Below are 17399 nucleotides of genomic sequence, written 5' to 3' on the forward strand. Positions count from 1 at the left end.
GTGTTTGATTGTATTCAGGAAACTTCTTAGCTTTGGTTTAGTCCAGTTGTGCTGACTTCCCCTGTAGTGTGTGCTGTCCTTCCATTCACCTAAGAAAATTCTTATCTACTATCTAGTTAGTAAATAACCCTCACCCTCCCTCCCCACCCTCGTAACCATCTCAGTTTTTTAGAAACTATTAATGAAGGTGTTCAATGAGATACTGATGCCCTATCTAGCTACAAGATTCCATGATTCTATGTATCAAATACACATACATCACACAAACACACACAGACATACAGCATATATATTATTGTAGAATGCTAATACAGAAATTATAATAAATATTTAATATATTTTATAATATAATCTCTTAGACTTGAAATAAAACTGATTTAAGGGTAACTTTCAATAACCATCTAGCTGTTAGTAACCTTTGTTATCCCAGTGCATACATACACTTGCACATAAACACAATTTAGCACCTAGAAAGCCTGACATGCCATTATCCTACTGGCACAGTCTTGTTCTGAAAACATTTGGTTTCCAAGGACAGGAGACAGCCAGGGACAAGTTTCCTTTGACTTTTCAAGGTCTGAAATAATTGCTTCCTTCTCCGCTCCCACTGCATTTTGGTCATACCACCAGAATAACAATTCTTGCTGCCGTTCAGTTGATTCCAACTCTTAGCAACCCAACAGGACAGAGTAGAAGTACCCCATCGGGTTTCCTGGGCTGTAATCTTTATGGAAGCAGACTGCCGTGGAGCGGCTGGTGGGTTTAAACCATCGACCTTTCAGTTAGCAGCTGAGCACTTAACCATTATGCCACCAGTGCTCCTAGAATAACACCTACTGCCCTATAGAATGTGAATTATATAAAGGCCTTGTCCCTGTCTGGAATGTGAGTGTACTGAGACAAGACTTATGTCATGTATACCTGTGTATTCTCTGCGTCTAACACAGTCCCTGGTAGATAAAAAATTCTTTACTCAATGCAGGGATGTAGTGGAGGGTAATGAGCACCCGGGGGCAATCTCTAAGTTGCGTACCCCACCCTCTCAATTTCAAGATGAATAGATATTGACAATGGTGACTCTTCAGCAGAAATGCCTCCCCCACTCTTGTCCAGCTGCCCAAGTCAGGCACCTTTCATATTTGTGGCACCTCAGAATGTCATTCCGTGCCTCATCTGGCACCCCCCTGGACTTGTGCCCAGGGGCAAGAGACCCTTCTGCTCCCCCACCCCCCAGCCTCTGGTTTAATAAAGGCTAGAGTGAGGAAACAAGATGAATAAAAGGTAACATATAAAGCCCAAACCAAGAGGCACAGCTATTTAACTAGTTAAACAGGAACACACAGCACGTTTTACCAATTCTCCTTTTTACATGGTGGAGCCTCAATTATTCTTCTAAAGATGATCACCTTTGGTCATTTATAACAGAAACCAAATGGGCAAAGTTGCAGTTTAGTGGTTTCTGGTTATCAGAACCCCTTTTAAGAAAGGGTCCTAGTTCAATATCTCCCTGCTTCATAAAAATGGAATCTCTTTGCAACACAGTGTGTGGCAATAAGAATCTCACAATTATAAACATGTTCAGACTGTAGAATGCAGTCCACCTATCAGGGGTAACTTCAGATCCGATGCCATGGGATTAGGATAGAAAATCATTTGCATACCCTGTGAAACAGTTTATTCTACCCTGTATCCAAGTCCACCGCCAGCCTTGTGTTGCTCCTTCTGTCTCACTTGGCTACCAATCAGCATCTTTAATAATGTTAACACTGAGATGGAAAATTAATTTCTCCTTGAAAAATATGCATCATAAACTCTTTTTAAAAACTCTCCTGTATTGTCCTTGAGCAAACTGTTTCCACATTAAATGTATTTTTCCCATGCCTGTGATGCTGTTTGGAAATGTACTTTACAAAGGTGCCCAAGGTAAGTCACATTTCCTCCCTCAGCAGCCAGTCCTGTTTCAAATAACTCTCTTCCCAGAGTTCTGTGGAAGAGCCCCTACTGGCTTTTGAAATCCAGAAACTTCGTGTGATTTTAAACTCAGCTGGCTTCCCAAGTACAAAGAGATGTAGGGTCAGCGTGCAACAGAGATTCACTGATGCGCTGCTTGATCCTTTCTACTCTGTTTCTTGCCCACTTTCTCTTGCATTTTAGTATCAATACTCATGGTGCAGTACCCCCACTGTGTGAAAGATTATTCCTACCATTTAAATAAAATGGATTGGGCAAGAAGCAAGGGATGGTAATAATCTGATACCACTAAAAGTACCTTTACTAGCGATCCAACCCTTTTTGTTTGTTTGTTTGTTTTTACCTGGAGGGGTTCATTATCTCCACTGCAGTTTTTAACATGCTGTGTATTGACAGGCCAGACTGAAGGCATTTGGGGCTGTGAGAAGAGGCTGGTGGAGAAGGAACTTAAAGCTTGCAAGATCTCAAGCTGTTCTAGTGTGAGGCAGATATTGCTGACTTTAAATGACACGGTCTTGAAATGGCCAAAGCAGCACACCTGGCTTTGGTAAATAAAGCACACAAACAGATTCCACATCGGATTTTCTTATTTTCTTAATAATATCTTTAAAGAGTTAGTGCTAAAGAATTAAGCAAACTCCATATTAATAAGAGTTAATCATCTCACCAAAGCACACTGGGTCCATGGACCCCATTCAGATATCACACAGTCCTCGGGGCATGGCAATTTGCACTCTCTAGAGCCAAGAGGCATCTCTTCTGGGTCACAGAGGTAATCCTCTACGTGATCAGAAGGGCCGTCTGCTGTGTTCTGCATACACCTAAAAGAAAACACACTTATCAGTGAAGCAACTGGGACAGCTGGAACAATGGTCAGTCTATAGGACAGGTGGTTTTCCTTAAGATGTCATCATGGGTTGGGGGGGGGGCAGGAAGCTTTGCATTTAATAAATCAAAATTCTCCAAAAAACCAAGACTTAAAAGAATCTCTGCCTCCCATAAATACTTGTAGTGTTTCAGCACGATTTAAATATTTATGCTTGCATACATGGTCATGCTTTTTAAAAATAATAATCACCTTGTGTGTGTAAGCAATGAATGTCACATGAGCTTCCTCTAGAAGGAGAGGGCCATTGACACTCATATATGATGTGGAGGAGCCCTGGTAGTGCGGTGGTTTAAGCGTTTGGCTGCTACTCAGAAGGCGGACAGTTTGAATCCACCAGCTGCTCCTTGGAAACTCTATGGGGCAGTTCTACTCTGTCCTGTAGGGTCGCTATGAGTCAGAATTGACTTCATGGCAACGGGTTTGTTTGTTTGGTTTATGATGTGGAAAATAAGGAAGAGTGTTCCAAAGAGCTTCATAGAGGGCCAGTAATTTTAGAACACAATGCATTTTTTTTCTTTCCAAGAAAATGGTGGATTCTGTAGATTATGCAGAGTTGACTCATATACAGTAGAAGGCTAGGCACACTAGTGAGAGATTTCAATAAGTGTTTCCAAATGTAACTGGAGGTATTTATCAGTTTTTTTCATTTTAAAGGTAATTTAAGCTTGCACCTATTGCTAACTTTTATAGCCTTAAAAAAAAAGTTGGAAGTAAAACGGCAATTACAATAGGGAGAGCACAAATTCTCTAAGTGTGAGTGTTTGAAATGAGAAAGTTAAGTTTTACCCTAGCTGTATCATCCTGGAGAGCAACAATGGTTAAAGAAATCCTCCTACTCTTTGAGTTCTGGAAAATGGTTTACTGCAAAGAATTGACCAAGACAGGCTTAACGGTCTCCTGTTTATAAATACATGCCTGACTTTCCTCTCTCTAGCAGTCTGTACAATCTCCAGGCACCTAACCAAGGAGCCCTAGTAGTGCAGTGGTTAAGTATTCAGCTGTTAACTGAAAGGGAACCCACTAACCATTCCAAGGGAGAAAAGACCTCGTGTTCTGCTTCCATAAAGATGACTGCCAAGGAAACCAATATGGGGCAGTTCTACTCTATCACGTAGGGTTGCTATGAGTTGGAATTGACTGGATGGCACACACCAACAACAGGCACCTAACCAGAGAGTCCCTTAAGGATCTCCCTCTCCCCAAGTCTCCCAAAATCCAGGCTGCTTTATCACAAGAGAGGACATATTTCAAGCCAAATTGTTCTAATCTTAAGCTCCCATCCCAGTGATCAACCCCTCTTAATTTTCTTCAGTGCTCTTCCTATGGCTATCCATCCCAGCTTTTAACAACCTAACTTAAAGGTTGGAGGTTCGAGTTCACCCAGAGGTGCCTTAGAAGAAAGGCCTGGAAACCTACTTCTGAAAAGCCAGCCATTAAAAACCCTATGGAGCACAGTTCTACTTTGACACACATACGGTCTCCATGAGTTGGAATCAACTTGATGGCAATTGGTAGGTTTTTTTTTTTCTTTTCTCCTCAGCCTCTGCTTCAGATTTGAATCAAATCAGACTTAGTTCTGGTCTTTCTCCCCAATTGCGACATCAGAATAGTCACCCCCCTACACACTTTTTGCAATAATCTCTTGTAAATAAAATCATCCTTGCCTGTTTTAATATTGTCCAGTGCAAATTTTTCTTTGACAGGATCCTCCTATGTCTTGAAATTTTTTGTATTGTTATTTTTTTCTTTCTAACAGAACAAACTCAAACATCATATTCAATTTTATTCTATTATAAGCAGATGTGAAGGGCTCTTTACTTATCTCTTGGGAATCTAATGTGACTAGTACCTGACTTCATTTTTACCGTAGTTAATAATCTCTCTGGGTACTTTTCTAGTAGAGGAGAAAAACTTTATCTCTCATCTATAAATCAGAGAAGGTCAACCAATTAATGGGTTTGGGAAGAGAACCGTACTGCAGGAGATGATAAGGAAAGATTGAGCTCTTAAGCCTCTCAAACCCATTGCAATGTTTTAAACCGTCAGCTGACGTACATTACCAATTTAACCTAGACTCCCAACCGTTCTCATGGATTTATAATCAGTAGGGACATTGCATCTTTACAAACCTGCTGTACAGAATCATCTTTCTATACTGGACTGCCACATTTAAGGGAAATGTCATTTTCCTGTGGGATAAATTCAAAGGCTGGAAAACTGTGCTGTTGGTCATGTCATAATTTATAACCTGAAAAAGAACAAATTAACCTCTGCATCTTTCTGTATATTGGATAAATATATAAAAAAAGCAATCATAAAAAATACAGAGGTTATTATGTATATGATTTAATTCTTGAAAGAAAAATTGAATTATAAGTTTCTTAGGCAAAGTATTAGCCCAAGAGATAGAAAGGGCCACATAAACCAGAGACTTCATCAGCCTGAGACCAGAAGAACTAGATGGTGCCTGGCTACCACCAATGACTACCCTGACAGGGAACACAACAGAAAGCCCCTGATGGAGCAGGAGAAAAGTAGGGTGCAGAACTCAAATTCTAGTAAAAAGACCAGACTTAATGGTTTCATTGACACTGGAGGGACCCCAGAAGACATGGCCCCCAGATTCTCCATTAGCCCAAAACTAAAACCATTCCCAAGGCCAACTCTTCACACAAAGATTAGACTGCACTATGGGGCATAAAACGATACTCGTGAAGAGTGTGCTTCTTAGCTTAAGTAGATACTTGAGACTAAATGGGCAGCTCCTGTCCAGAGGTGAGAGGAGAAGGCAGAGAGGGTCAGGAGCTTGTTGAATGGATACGGGAAATCAGGGATGGAAAGGATGAGCGTGCTGTCACAGTACAGGGAGAGTAACTTGGGTCACATAACAATGTATGTACAAATTTTTATATGAGAGACTAACTTGAATTGTAAACTTTCACTTAAAGCAAAATAAAAAAAAAAAAAAAATTCTTAGGCAGAATTTTAGACTCCCAGCAAAAGGTTCTACCTTCAACGGCATTTTAAAAAATGTTCTGTTGACAGCAGCTTAGAGAGGATATGGACAGACATGGGCTATTTCAATGCTCAGTAGTTTAATTTGTTGCTAAGGAAAGCCTGCATTCATGTTAGATACTGACACAAGGTACTGGGATTAACTTGCAAAATTACCTGTTGATCCAGAGTTAAAAAAATATGTCCAATTCTATATTAAGAAGTTATGTACATAAAATGTATGGAGCTTTATTTACAAAGGGTTTTCTCATTCTTTTTAAAATTATTATCCAGGTAATATATTCATTTTAGAAAAATCAGAAGAAATCATAAAATTTCCATGATTCTATCACTCAGAGATACTCTTAATAGACTATTATCCACTCATAAATAGACTATTATAAACATATATTTTCCTTTCATAAAAAGGAGGAAACTTCCACTATTTGTACCAATTAAGAGAAAAAATCAACTATACATTATGAACCTCTTCCTGTGCCATTAAATATTCCTTTAAGATATAATTTTTAATGAGTACATTGGAATTCCATTCCTTGAATGTGTCACAATTTACTAAAAAAAAAAAATCCTTATTGTTGAACATTCAAATTATTTATTGGTTTTATTTTATTTTATATTAATGATCTTTTATCATCCTAGAATATATGTTTTGATCAAGTTTCAAGCCTAGGGGAAGGAACTTTTAATTCATTTACTTTTTTAAAATTTTTAGCCTTTCTTCTTTTCGTAGGGGAGAGAATTATGCTGGGGGAAAATTGAACTGCATTAGAAATACATGGTGGAGAACCAAGTGGTGGGAGGCAGGGGGCAAAGGATAAGACCAGAGGGCCACCATAGGTCTAGCAATAAGGGGGGAACATTTTCTGCAGAGAATTCAAAAGCAACAATAAGACTAATTAAATCTTCTTCTTTTTAATTATCACTAGGTGCTGGCAATTCTAAATAATGCCAGTGATAAGATACCCCCTCCTACCAGGGCAGACCACTTCCACTACCCAATCTTGGTATACTATACCATTCTAAAAGAGGAAGAATGAGGCTGAGGATAAATGGAAACTTGCTCTCTTATAGATTCATCTATACTGAATGTCATCCAATGTTTGCATCTAAGCAGGACTTTTTGACCTTAATTAGCAGAGGATAAAGTTAGGAAGGTGAACTACTCAATCAGTAAACAAACAGGAACATTATTACATGATTAGAGACCACAGTCAATACTGACCTTCTCTTTTCTCTATTTGCATTACAGATAGCTACTGGAAAAGTAAGTTGCTCTGAAAAGTTACTTTTTTGGAAACGTTAGAACTATCTATAGACAAAGCAAAAAAAAAAAAAAAAAGCAACATGTACACAGATAGTTGAAAGGAAAGCTGAAAAACAGTAGTCCTTTCATTGTAACTTTTTTTTTATTAACAAAAAATCAACCTGATCAAATTCTTAATTTAAGGAAAATGTTTTTAAATTTTTGAAGAAAATCTTAACTTTGAAGGAGAATGGTGGGAAAAAGAATCTCTGTTTTTTTCACTTGTTAAAAAAGTAACAGGAATTATTTCTACTGGAAACAGTTACTCATAGGTTTCTGTGCAAAGGTTTTATGACACACAGGTTAATTCGTTCATCTTTTCTACTGAAACAGATTCAGAAATATGAATCTTAAAGTAAAACATGAAAGGAAAGTTATGGGTAAGAATGAGCTTCTTCACAACATAGGTTATTAAGTTCTGGATGTTTTTATGTTTGTCTTTACTGTGTTTCACTGAACAGGGTTAGAAGAAACTGCTACATTACAAAGAATGACAGGAGACTTGATTTTGAATGTTAACTCGGCCACGTTGCTAAGTTTATATTCTTGGTAAGTCATTCAGTACTTCTGAATCTAATCTATAAAATCGAGATAACAAAACCTCATGTACTTGTTTCACTGGGTCTAGAACCCTGTGAGAATCATATGGCAGATGCTGTATGGTGAATTTAATGAGTAGCAAATTCGTGTTAGGTGTGAGGGAATTCCTACAAATATCACAGAGTCCCTGTTTACAGAAACACAGAGTTTAGTGAAGATGACACACATGTAAATTGATGTTTTAACCACAATGAGAGGTATATAGGGCATGATCTAACAACACTAGCCAACAGAATGCTCTGTGATGATGGAAATATTCTACATCTGCACTGTCCAAGGAATAGCTCCTAGTCACATGTGACTTTTGAGCACTTGAAATATGGCTAGTGTGACTGAAGAAATGCAACTTTAATTTTATTTGCTTTTAATTAGTTTAAACTTAATTTGAAAGAGTCACATATTGAACAGTGTAGCTATAGAACAATAAACGAGAAGTATTAGCCAGGCTGGGGTTTCAGGGAAGACTTCCTGGAGGGGGTGAAAGTGTTAAAAATTAGCCAGTTCGGTCTAAAGGAGCAGGTGTTTATAATAGATGACCATTAAAATGCAGTTAGAAATATATCTGGCCTACAAGAAAAGAAATGATTGTGGCTGAAAATCTGCATTAGATCAGCTCATTTTCAATGTGCTGCTCCTTCCCTTCAAATGTATCTTGAAGGGAAACTTCCCAAATCATCATCATCAACAACAATAAAAACCATTGCTGTCGAGTAGATTCCAACTCATAGGGACCCTACATAAGGCCAGAATATCATAAGCTGCTGCTTGAAAAAGATCTCCTTAGACTTTTCCAAGAACATAGATTCCTTAAAAATAAAATCAACGACAACTCTATTCAGGTGATTGTGAAGGAGTGAATGCTGATGGTGGCACTTTTGAAGTTGGGAGATGGTTGTGCATTTGCTTCTCTGTGTAATTAAGCAGTGTCCTTACCTCACTTTTCTGGTTTGCACGCCCTCTCCACAGTTCTCCTGAGTGTTCACAAAAGTCACCTTGCAGACACTCCACGGCTCTGTGACCCATATGTACTGGTTGCAGTCACTGTGGCATGGGACGACCTCATACACCTGAAACACATCAGGTTCTCAATGAATGCCTCAGGGAACCCAGTGAGAGTTCATGGGAAGACTGACACATAATAACAATCATTAAATTATTGTTTCGCTACTTTTATTCCTCTCCCTTATTGTTCATTATTCTAAAACAGGAGTACGGAGAAACCTCTCAACAGTGTAGTGGGAAAAGGCAGGGCTAACTGTTATATTCTGTAGCTCCGCTATTACGCTGCAGGTGTAGATCTGACCCACTGAGTCACATCAGGTACATTACGCACTTTTCCTGGGCTGACCCTTGCCACACTATATTATAATTTCCTGGACTATCTGCTTTGTTCACAGTTTTGTGTGACTTCAGTATCTAGCCCAAGGTGTTCATATTTTAGGCACTCAATAAAGATAGGTTGAATAAATGAATGAATGGATAAATGAATGAATGAATTCAATGAGTATGTAAAAATAGCCATTTTCCAGATAAATATAAAGTGATCTGTTTCCTCCCCAAATATGTATGATAATAGGATTTATATTTTTGTGTTCCATACATGAAACTATATTAAAATGTAAATAATATGAAATAAATCCCCCTTAAAATTAATCCTCAATCACATTGGCTTGGAAGCCAGATCTGAAACAGGCCTTACGTTACACAGTTACAGCCCAGCAGCAGCAAGGGCCACAGGACACAGAGCAAATTTTTGTCTGTGCTCTGGTGTCCATAAGGACTCTCAGCTCCATATTTGGGGTGGTATGTTTGGTTTCAGGATTTTTAGAACAATGAACCAATTATGCTCTTTTCTCAGTGAGAAGAATTATTAAATAAAGGAAATAAATTGCCCACAATCCACAGCAAGAGTCAACTCAACTATTAAAGAAAAATGACTTATACAATATTTTCATAATGATCTATTTCTTATTTTATATACACACATACACACAAACTATAACATACGAATGTTTTATGGAACTCATTTCAGAAAATATAAATTTAAGCAGTTCTTTGGAGCCATTCTTTTGTGCTAACTTCAGTGGACTAAAAATCCAAGCAAAGTGATAAAGTAGACCTATTCCAAACAGGAATAAAAAATTTGGACTACTGGAGTAAGACTCTACAATTATTGCTGTAATGATCACATTCACTACTGGGTACTGTATTAAAATCAGAGTAAATACCTCAGGGTAAAACACTACCCTACAGCTTGTGGGAAGTAAATAATTGAAGAGGAAATGCCATTGCTCCTAATCTTTTCATGGCTTTCATTTTAATCTCTTCCCTTTAAGAGAATACAAATTAGCCCAGAACAATCTCTACCCACTCATTTTTCAGCCCATCTTCATCTTTAACCTCTCCCTCTGAAAAGCATGAGAGCATTAATAAGGGGTGTCATTGCCTTGCAAGACTGGTGAAATGAAGCCTCTTCTCCCCAACCCCTTCACATCCACCCCTGATACTAAAATGAGAAAACACAGATGACTGTGCCAGGTAATACAAGGGAACATCTGCAAAACAGAAGTTTTATGGAAAATGTGATACTTTCTTCCTGTAAAAGATAGAAGACAATAGTGGGAAAAGAAATCAACAGCAAAAAGGAAAAACCAACCAACAAACAAAAAAACCCCCCGTATTATGAACCTTGGGGTTCAAGAGTTCTTACCTGAGCCTGGAGTAGTAATCACCAGGAATGAAGAAAGGGGAGAAAAATAAAAGATAAGTAAGTACGTCGGTAAATTATCAGAAGAACCCATAATCTAACTTTTGAGTATTATCTATATATAAAAGCCTACTTTTTTGGGTAAAGAATTAGAACATTTTTCTTATATCTTGGGAAATAAAAAACAGTTCACTATTATTGTTGAAAAGACACACAAATTAAGATCGCAAACAGCACAGCCGAGGAAAGGAGATGAGCAACAGAAGAAGTCTTAGAAAACTGAGTAGAACTCGAAATACAGATTGTAGGGAATTGATAAATGACTGCAAATAATTTATGATCCAAGGCTGAATGGCCATTTACCTACTATCTGTCTAAATCAATTCATCAAACCATATTTCATAGTAAATGAAAAATGAAATCTTGGAGACTATTCTTAAGTGAACAGCTCACCAATTACTGTATGGAAGAATGTATAATTGTAGCAAAAATTTATGTGACTTACAATTACCCATGTGAACAAAAAACTTTGCATATTCTTTACTTTTCCTAAATATTTTACTAATACCAAAATCCCCAGAAGTTTCTTTTTTTTTTAATGTAGAACATCTATGCTCAAAATCAAATGTTCAAGAATCTATTATTTCTTCTTTTAGCTTTGATTTTCAGTTGCTAATGTCTTGATAAACCACCAATAAGCTGATAAAAGTACACAAATGTCCCCATAAAACTCTGCATCAGGTTATATCACTGTTGGTGAATGACAGAGAAATTGTTTATAGATTATAAACTTTATAGCAAAGACATCTTGGCACAAGTTCTTGAACCTTTGGAAATGCAGTCTTAAAGTTAATGCTGAACCAACACAACTTTTTAATTGCAGCTCTGACTGGCTATATACATATACACAAATATACACTAAAGTCTAATGAGCATACGTTGAATTTTTTAAGACTGAGAATCACAATTTATTAAAATTTAAATTTACTAGTGGAAATTCAAGCATTTAAAAACTTTTAAAGAAACTTTCTTTTGTATGATAAACCTTACATTTCAGTTATTCTGTTTCACATTTATAAAATTTGGGTCATGGAACTAAATTTTCTTCATTAGCATGGTAGAAATATAAAATGTCTCTGTGAGAAGTAAGCCTGAGTACCAACAGATGGCGGCAGCACAGTGTCGTATCTACTCTCAGTGACTTTAAAGGGCAAATTCAGCAAATTCGTGGGAGAAACCAAGACTCTTTTAATGGGAATTTAATTTTCAGCTTTTTTTGTCCTTAATTCCTTTATTAAAAAAGTCCTTTTGTTTTCTTTACAATACATTTTTGTTGTTATGAATAAATTTAGGTTAATTTGGAAAGGAAAGTACGCATACTGGTAAGCAGTGTTTGGAGATTAAAATCAGGCAGTCTATGTAGGTATGGAAACCCTGGTGGTATAGTGGTTAAGAGCTACGGTTGCTAACCAAAAAGTCAGTAGTTTGAATCCACCAGGCACTCCTTGGAAACTCTATGGGGCGGTTCTACTCTGCCCTGTAGACTCGCTGTGAGTCCAATTCTACTCAATGGCAATGGGTTTGGTTTTGTGGTTTTATGTATGTATGAGAAGCCTTGGTGGAGCGGTGGTTAAGAGGCTGGCTGCTAACCAAAAGGTTGGCAGTTCAAATCCACCAGCCGCTCCTTGGAAACTCTATGGGGCAGTGCTACTCTGTCCTATAGGGTAGCTATGAGTCAGAATCAACTTGACAGCAACGGGTTTGCTTTTCTGGTTTGTATGCATGCAATGTATCTATATACTTAATTAAGGGCTTGATTCATTTAATTGCATCTTAAATTTAAATACACATCTTAATGTTTACACATACTATTGAAATTCACTCTGTTAATTCACAGGTAGGCCAAACATAATTGTCTGACACATATTTTATTACATTTAAGTTAGTCAAAATTCCCTTGACTAGCCTTTTTACTTTTTATCTCCAATAAAACAAGAACAACTATTAACAATGGCTAATGAACCATGTATTCAAAGTTAAATAAAGTTCCAAATAAAACAGGTCAACAACCAAAATGATAGAGAGCATACTTACAGTGAATTTGAGAGCATTTAAAATTTTTTCCTCAAACTTATATCAAACAAATTTAAATAACTACATATTTCCTAATTTTCCAACCAAACCCATATACTTTCTCCAACTTTAATTTAAGCTTGATATCAGTAGTTGGTAATTGGAATGTCTTTCTGAGAGTCTAGAGGAACTCTCAAGAGTGAGACAATCTTGCTCTTAGCACACAAGTTAGGTACAATTTTATGACAGATTAAATACTTAGACATTATTTCAAAGGTAGGTGTCATTTTTCTTTCCATTGAATTATATTTATATATATGTATATTATTAAAATCCTAAACCATATTTATTATCTCTGTATTCTCAGGAGATTTAGTAAGAAGACATCATATACATATATATATAAAAGGGCCCATATAAACCACATATATATATACACACACATATATAGGTTATTAAATATATATATATTTATGTGTTACTGAATTTTATACATATGCATACATAGGTTGCTAAATCTCCTGAGAATACAGAGATAATAAATTTAGTTTAGGATTTTAATAACATACATGTATTTACTCAGGCATTTTAAAGATAAAACGGGCTGAATATTTTATTCAGGGACCATAATTTATTCTTGATGTTGGAGGAAAAATAGATCACTGTGACTCTAAACAATATTTTAATATTCTCAGTGATAGAAAATACCTGGTTGACATGGTCCAGTTTGGGACAGGGCCTTCCACCATTATATGGTTTTTCACGCAGCCATTTAGACCGAACCTTCACACCACTCCCACAAGACTTACTGCATCGAGACCAGTTGGACCACTCACTGAGTTTGCAGTCTGAGGGGCAGGGGATGATGCAGGCCTCTTCAATGTAACCTGAGTGGATGACATTGAGAGAAAGAACCATGACTTCCCATGTTGCTCTTCCAATACTACCTGCCACGTTAGCTCATTAAGAAGGTCCAAGTTTGACTTGACAACAGCATGCAAATGCAGAGATGTCTCCTTTGTTAGGGACTCGAATTAAATTCTGCAGGAAAATGACACATACAGCGATTCTGTTAAAATAACAGCTGAGCAGCTGCCATATGATCTGCTTAGGATTCATGCTCACCATATTTCAACATTTCTGACTTTCTGACAGCTCGTGTTTAATTGACAATAACCTGTCTGCTTCCATATCCTTCTCATGCTGCCCGAATGATACATTAAAAAAAAAAAATTACAACACAGTTCTCTATAAAACCCTATCTGTTAATGTCAAACAAGTTCAGGTTTCTCAGTCTACGCAACATTTTTCCTCAAGAAGAAAAGCCAGTCCCTCTCAATCAAATCCAAAAGGAATCATTTAACTTAGCACCTTATGTTTACCCTTCTTTGAAAATCAAATCTGAAGAAGGAAAAATGAAGGATGTTAAATAAATAATGTCTCATATTTTCACAGTGCTGTCAATTTCAAAACACCTTCACATCTTGTACCCATTTGATTCTTTTGAAAATCTTATGAATGTGTTGAGTAGATATTGATAGTCTACTGGACAGATAAGAAAACAAATGCAGAAAGATAACTGATTTAAGTCCTTACACAGTAAGGAATGGGAAAAGGCTTTCTGAGGACTAGTTCAGGACTCATTTCATCAAATCACACAGCCAGTTACATAAATAGTCTACAGATTTCTTTTATGAAATTGGAACATCATCTTTGAACAGACTCTCACTACCAACTTGCATTCAAGAATATCAATCTGTCACCATTGTTCTCAAGGCAGATGTGCAGAAAAAGCAAATTTCCTCTGGTTAAGGGTCAAATACCTGGATGGTCTCTATAATACCCCTTCTGCTGGGCAAGGTCATTCCTGAGACAAGGCAATACTCTGCTTTAGCATTTTACATCAATGGCAGAGGTTCGACTTTGAAAACGATTATAATATAAACATTTTATAATAGGGAGCTCTAAGTAGATTAAAAAATATTGAGATATAATTCATATACCATAAAAGTCAAATTGTACAATACAGTGGTTTTTGGTATAGTCATAGTTACACAACTATCATATCTAATTTTATAATATTTTTATCACCCCAAATAGAAGCCCCATGCCCATTAGCAGTCATTCACCAGTCTTCCCTCTCCTCAGCCCCTGGTTACCAATAATTTACTTTCTATTCTATGGATTTCATTATATGAAACGTCTCTGGACATTTTATATAAATGGAGTCATACATTATTTGTTCTTTTCTGATTGGCTTCTTTCCCGTAGCGTAATGTTTTCAAGGTTCCTCCATGTTGTAGCATGTACTGATACTTCATTTCTTTTTACAGCTACCTAATAATAAACCTCATTTTGTTTATTCAATCATCAGTTCATGGACATCTGGGTTGTTCCTAATTTTTAGCTAGTATAAATAATGTTGCTATGAACATTTGTGCACAAGTTTTTATGTGAGCATATGTTTTCATTTCTCTTGAGTATATACTAGGAGTGGAATTGCTAGGTCATATGGTAACTGTGGAGCCCTGGTGGCACAGTGGTTAAGAGCTATGGCTGCTAAACAAAAGGTCGGCAGTTCAAATCCACCAGCCGCTCCTTGAAAACCCTATGGGGAAGTTCTACTCTGTCCTATAGGGTCGCTATGAGCCAGAATTGACTGGATGGCAAGGTTTTTTGTTTTTGTTTTTTTTAATGGTAACTATAGTTTAACCATTTGAGGAAGTGCCGAACTGTTTTCTAAAGTGGCTGCACCATTTTACATTCCCACCAACAGTGTATGAGCATTCCAATTTCTCCACATCCTTGCCAGCACGTTTTATTATCTGACTGCTTGATTTTAGCCATCCTGGTGGGTATGAAGTAGGATCACATTGTGGTTTTGAATTGCATTTCCCTAATGACTAATGATGTGGATCATATTTTCATGGGCTTACTGTATTGCCGTTTGTATGTCTTTTTTGGAGAAATGTCTATTTGAATCCATTGCCAACATTTTAATAGGGTTATTTTTCTTTTTATTGTTAAGTTATAAGAGTTGTCTATGTATCCTGGGTATAAGCCCCTTATCAGATATATGATTTGCAAATAGTTTCTCTCATTCTTTGGGTTATCTTTTCACCTTTTTGATAGTGTTGATTGAAGCATAATAGTTTTAAAATTTAAAGTCCAATTTATTTTTTCTTTGGTTGCTTGTGCTTTGATGTCATCTCTAAGAAACCATTACCTAATTCAATGTCACAAAGATTGAAGCCTATGTCTTATTTTAAGAATTTGTAGTTTTAGTGCTTACATTTAGGCCTATGATCCATTTTGAGTCAATTTTTTATATATGTTATGAGATAGGGCCCAGCTTCATTCCTCTGCATGTAGATATCCAGTTGTCCCAGAATCATTTGTTCAAAAGACTATTCTTCCTCTATTGAATTGTCTTGGCACCCTTGTTGAAAATCAGCTGAACACAAATGTAAGGGTCTACTTCTGGTCTCTCAACGCCATTGCATTGATCTTTATGTCTATCCTTATGTCAGTACTACATTGTTTTGATCACTGTAACATTGTAGTAAGTTTTGAAATCAGGAAGTATGAGTCCTAGAACTTTGTTCTTTTTTGAGGTAATTTTGATTCCTCTGGGTCCCTTGCATTTCCATATGAATTTTAGGGTGAACTTGTCAATTTCTTCAAAAAAGGCAACTGGGATTTTGAATCAAATCTAGAATTGTGTTGAATCTGTTGATCAATTTGGTTAAGTGTACTGTCATCTTAACAATTCACGTACATGAGCTGTCTTTCCATTTAGTTATGTCCTCTTTAATTACTTTCAATGATGTTTTGTAGTTTCCAGTGTAAAAGTCTCCCATTTGTTTTGTTAAATTTATTCCTAGCTATTTTATTCTTTTATTATAGGTAGATTTAAAAGAGAACCAATAAGTAAGTATTGACTTATTTTATTATGGGGAAATCAGACACCATTTAAACTAAAATGGCAAATGAATTCTGTAAACTTATGCCCAAACAGTCCTGGATTGAAGTAGTGCTAAAATTCTAAGCAATTTATTGTATAGTATTTGCCAGGCTTACCTCATCATAAAATTACCTGGGACACATGCCCTTCCCCTGGATATTCTGATATGGTTTTTTCTTTTCTTTTTTTTTGTGGAGAGGGATTAATATATCTTCTTGCACTTATTCAGCTCCCCCTCTTTTATAATTGACATTTTTATACAGATAACTGTAGATCACATGCAATTATAAGAAATAATAGAGAGGTCCCTTGTACACTTTTTCCAGTTTTCCTCAATGGTAACTGTAGTATAATTTCCACCAGGATATTGGCATTGATATAATCCATTAATCTTATTTAGGTTCCCCAGTTTAACTGTACTCATTTGTGTATGCAAGTGTGTAGGACCTAAGTTAGGGAACACTCTTTATACACAGGCAGAACCAGTAAAATCTGGAAGAGAAGTGAATTTGTGGTATTTTTTCCCACATATTATCTCTCATACTTTTGTCAAAGATATGCATTACCTGCTTTTAAATTTAGTGCTCAGCTGCTAATTGAAAGGTTGGTGGTTTGAAGCCATGAACAGCCCTGTGTAAGAGAAGACTTGGATATTTGCTCCTTTAAAGATTACAGCCTAGGAAACCCTATGGGGGCAGTTCTACTCTGTTCTATAGGGTGCTGTGAGTCAGAATTGACTCCACAGCACACAACAACGTACAAAAAAGGGAGGACAATGGTGGTTCAGTGGTAGAACTCTCACCTTCCAAGCAGAAAAACTGGGTTTGGTTTCTAGCCAATGCAACTCATGTGCAACCACCATCCGTCAGTGGAGGCT

At 36.8% G+C, this 17399-nt stretch overlaps 1 protein-coding gene across 1 annotated transcript in view; it reads right to left on the reverse strand.

The window, feature by feature from the left end:
* Positions 1-17399, reverse strand: part of THSD7A (thrombospondin type 1 domain containing 7A) — a 277288-nt gene that overhangs the window by 28497 nt on the left and 231392 nt on the right. Inside the window, exons 14-17 of the mRNA XM_004389354.1 lie at positions 13267-13445; positions 10489-10494; positions 8712-8845; positions 2639-2792 (exon numbers count right to left, since the gene is read on the reverse strand). Of these exons, the coding sequence (XP_004389411.1) occupies positions 2639-2792; positions 8712-8845; positions 10489-10494; positions 13267-13445 (473 nt within the window). The remainder of the gene's footprint in view (positions 1-2638; positions 2793-8711; positions 8846-10488; positions 10495-13266; positions 13446-17399) is intronic.

This window comes from Trichechus manatus, unplaced genomic scaffold (assembly GCF_000243295.1).
Source record: "Trichechus manatus latirostris isolate Lorelei unplaced genomic scaffold, TriManLat1.0 scaffold00242, whole genome shotgun sequence".
Taxonomy (NCBI): domain Eukaryota; kingdom Metazoa; phylum Chordata; class Mammalia; order Sirenia; family Trichechidae; genus Trichechus; species Trichechus manatus.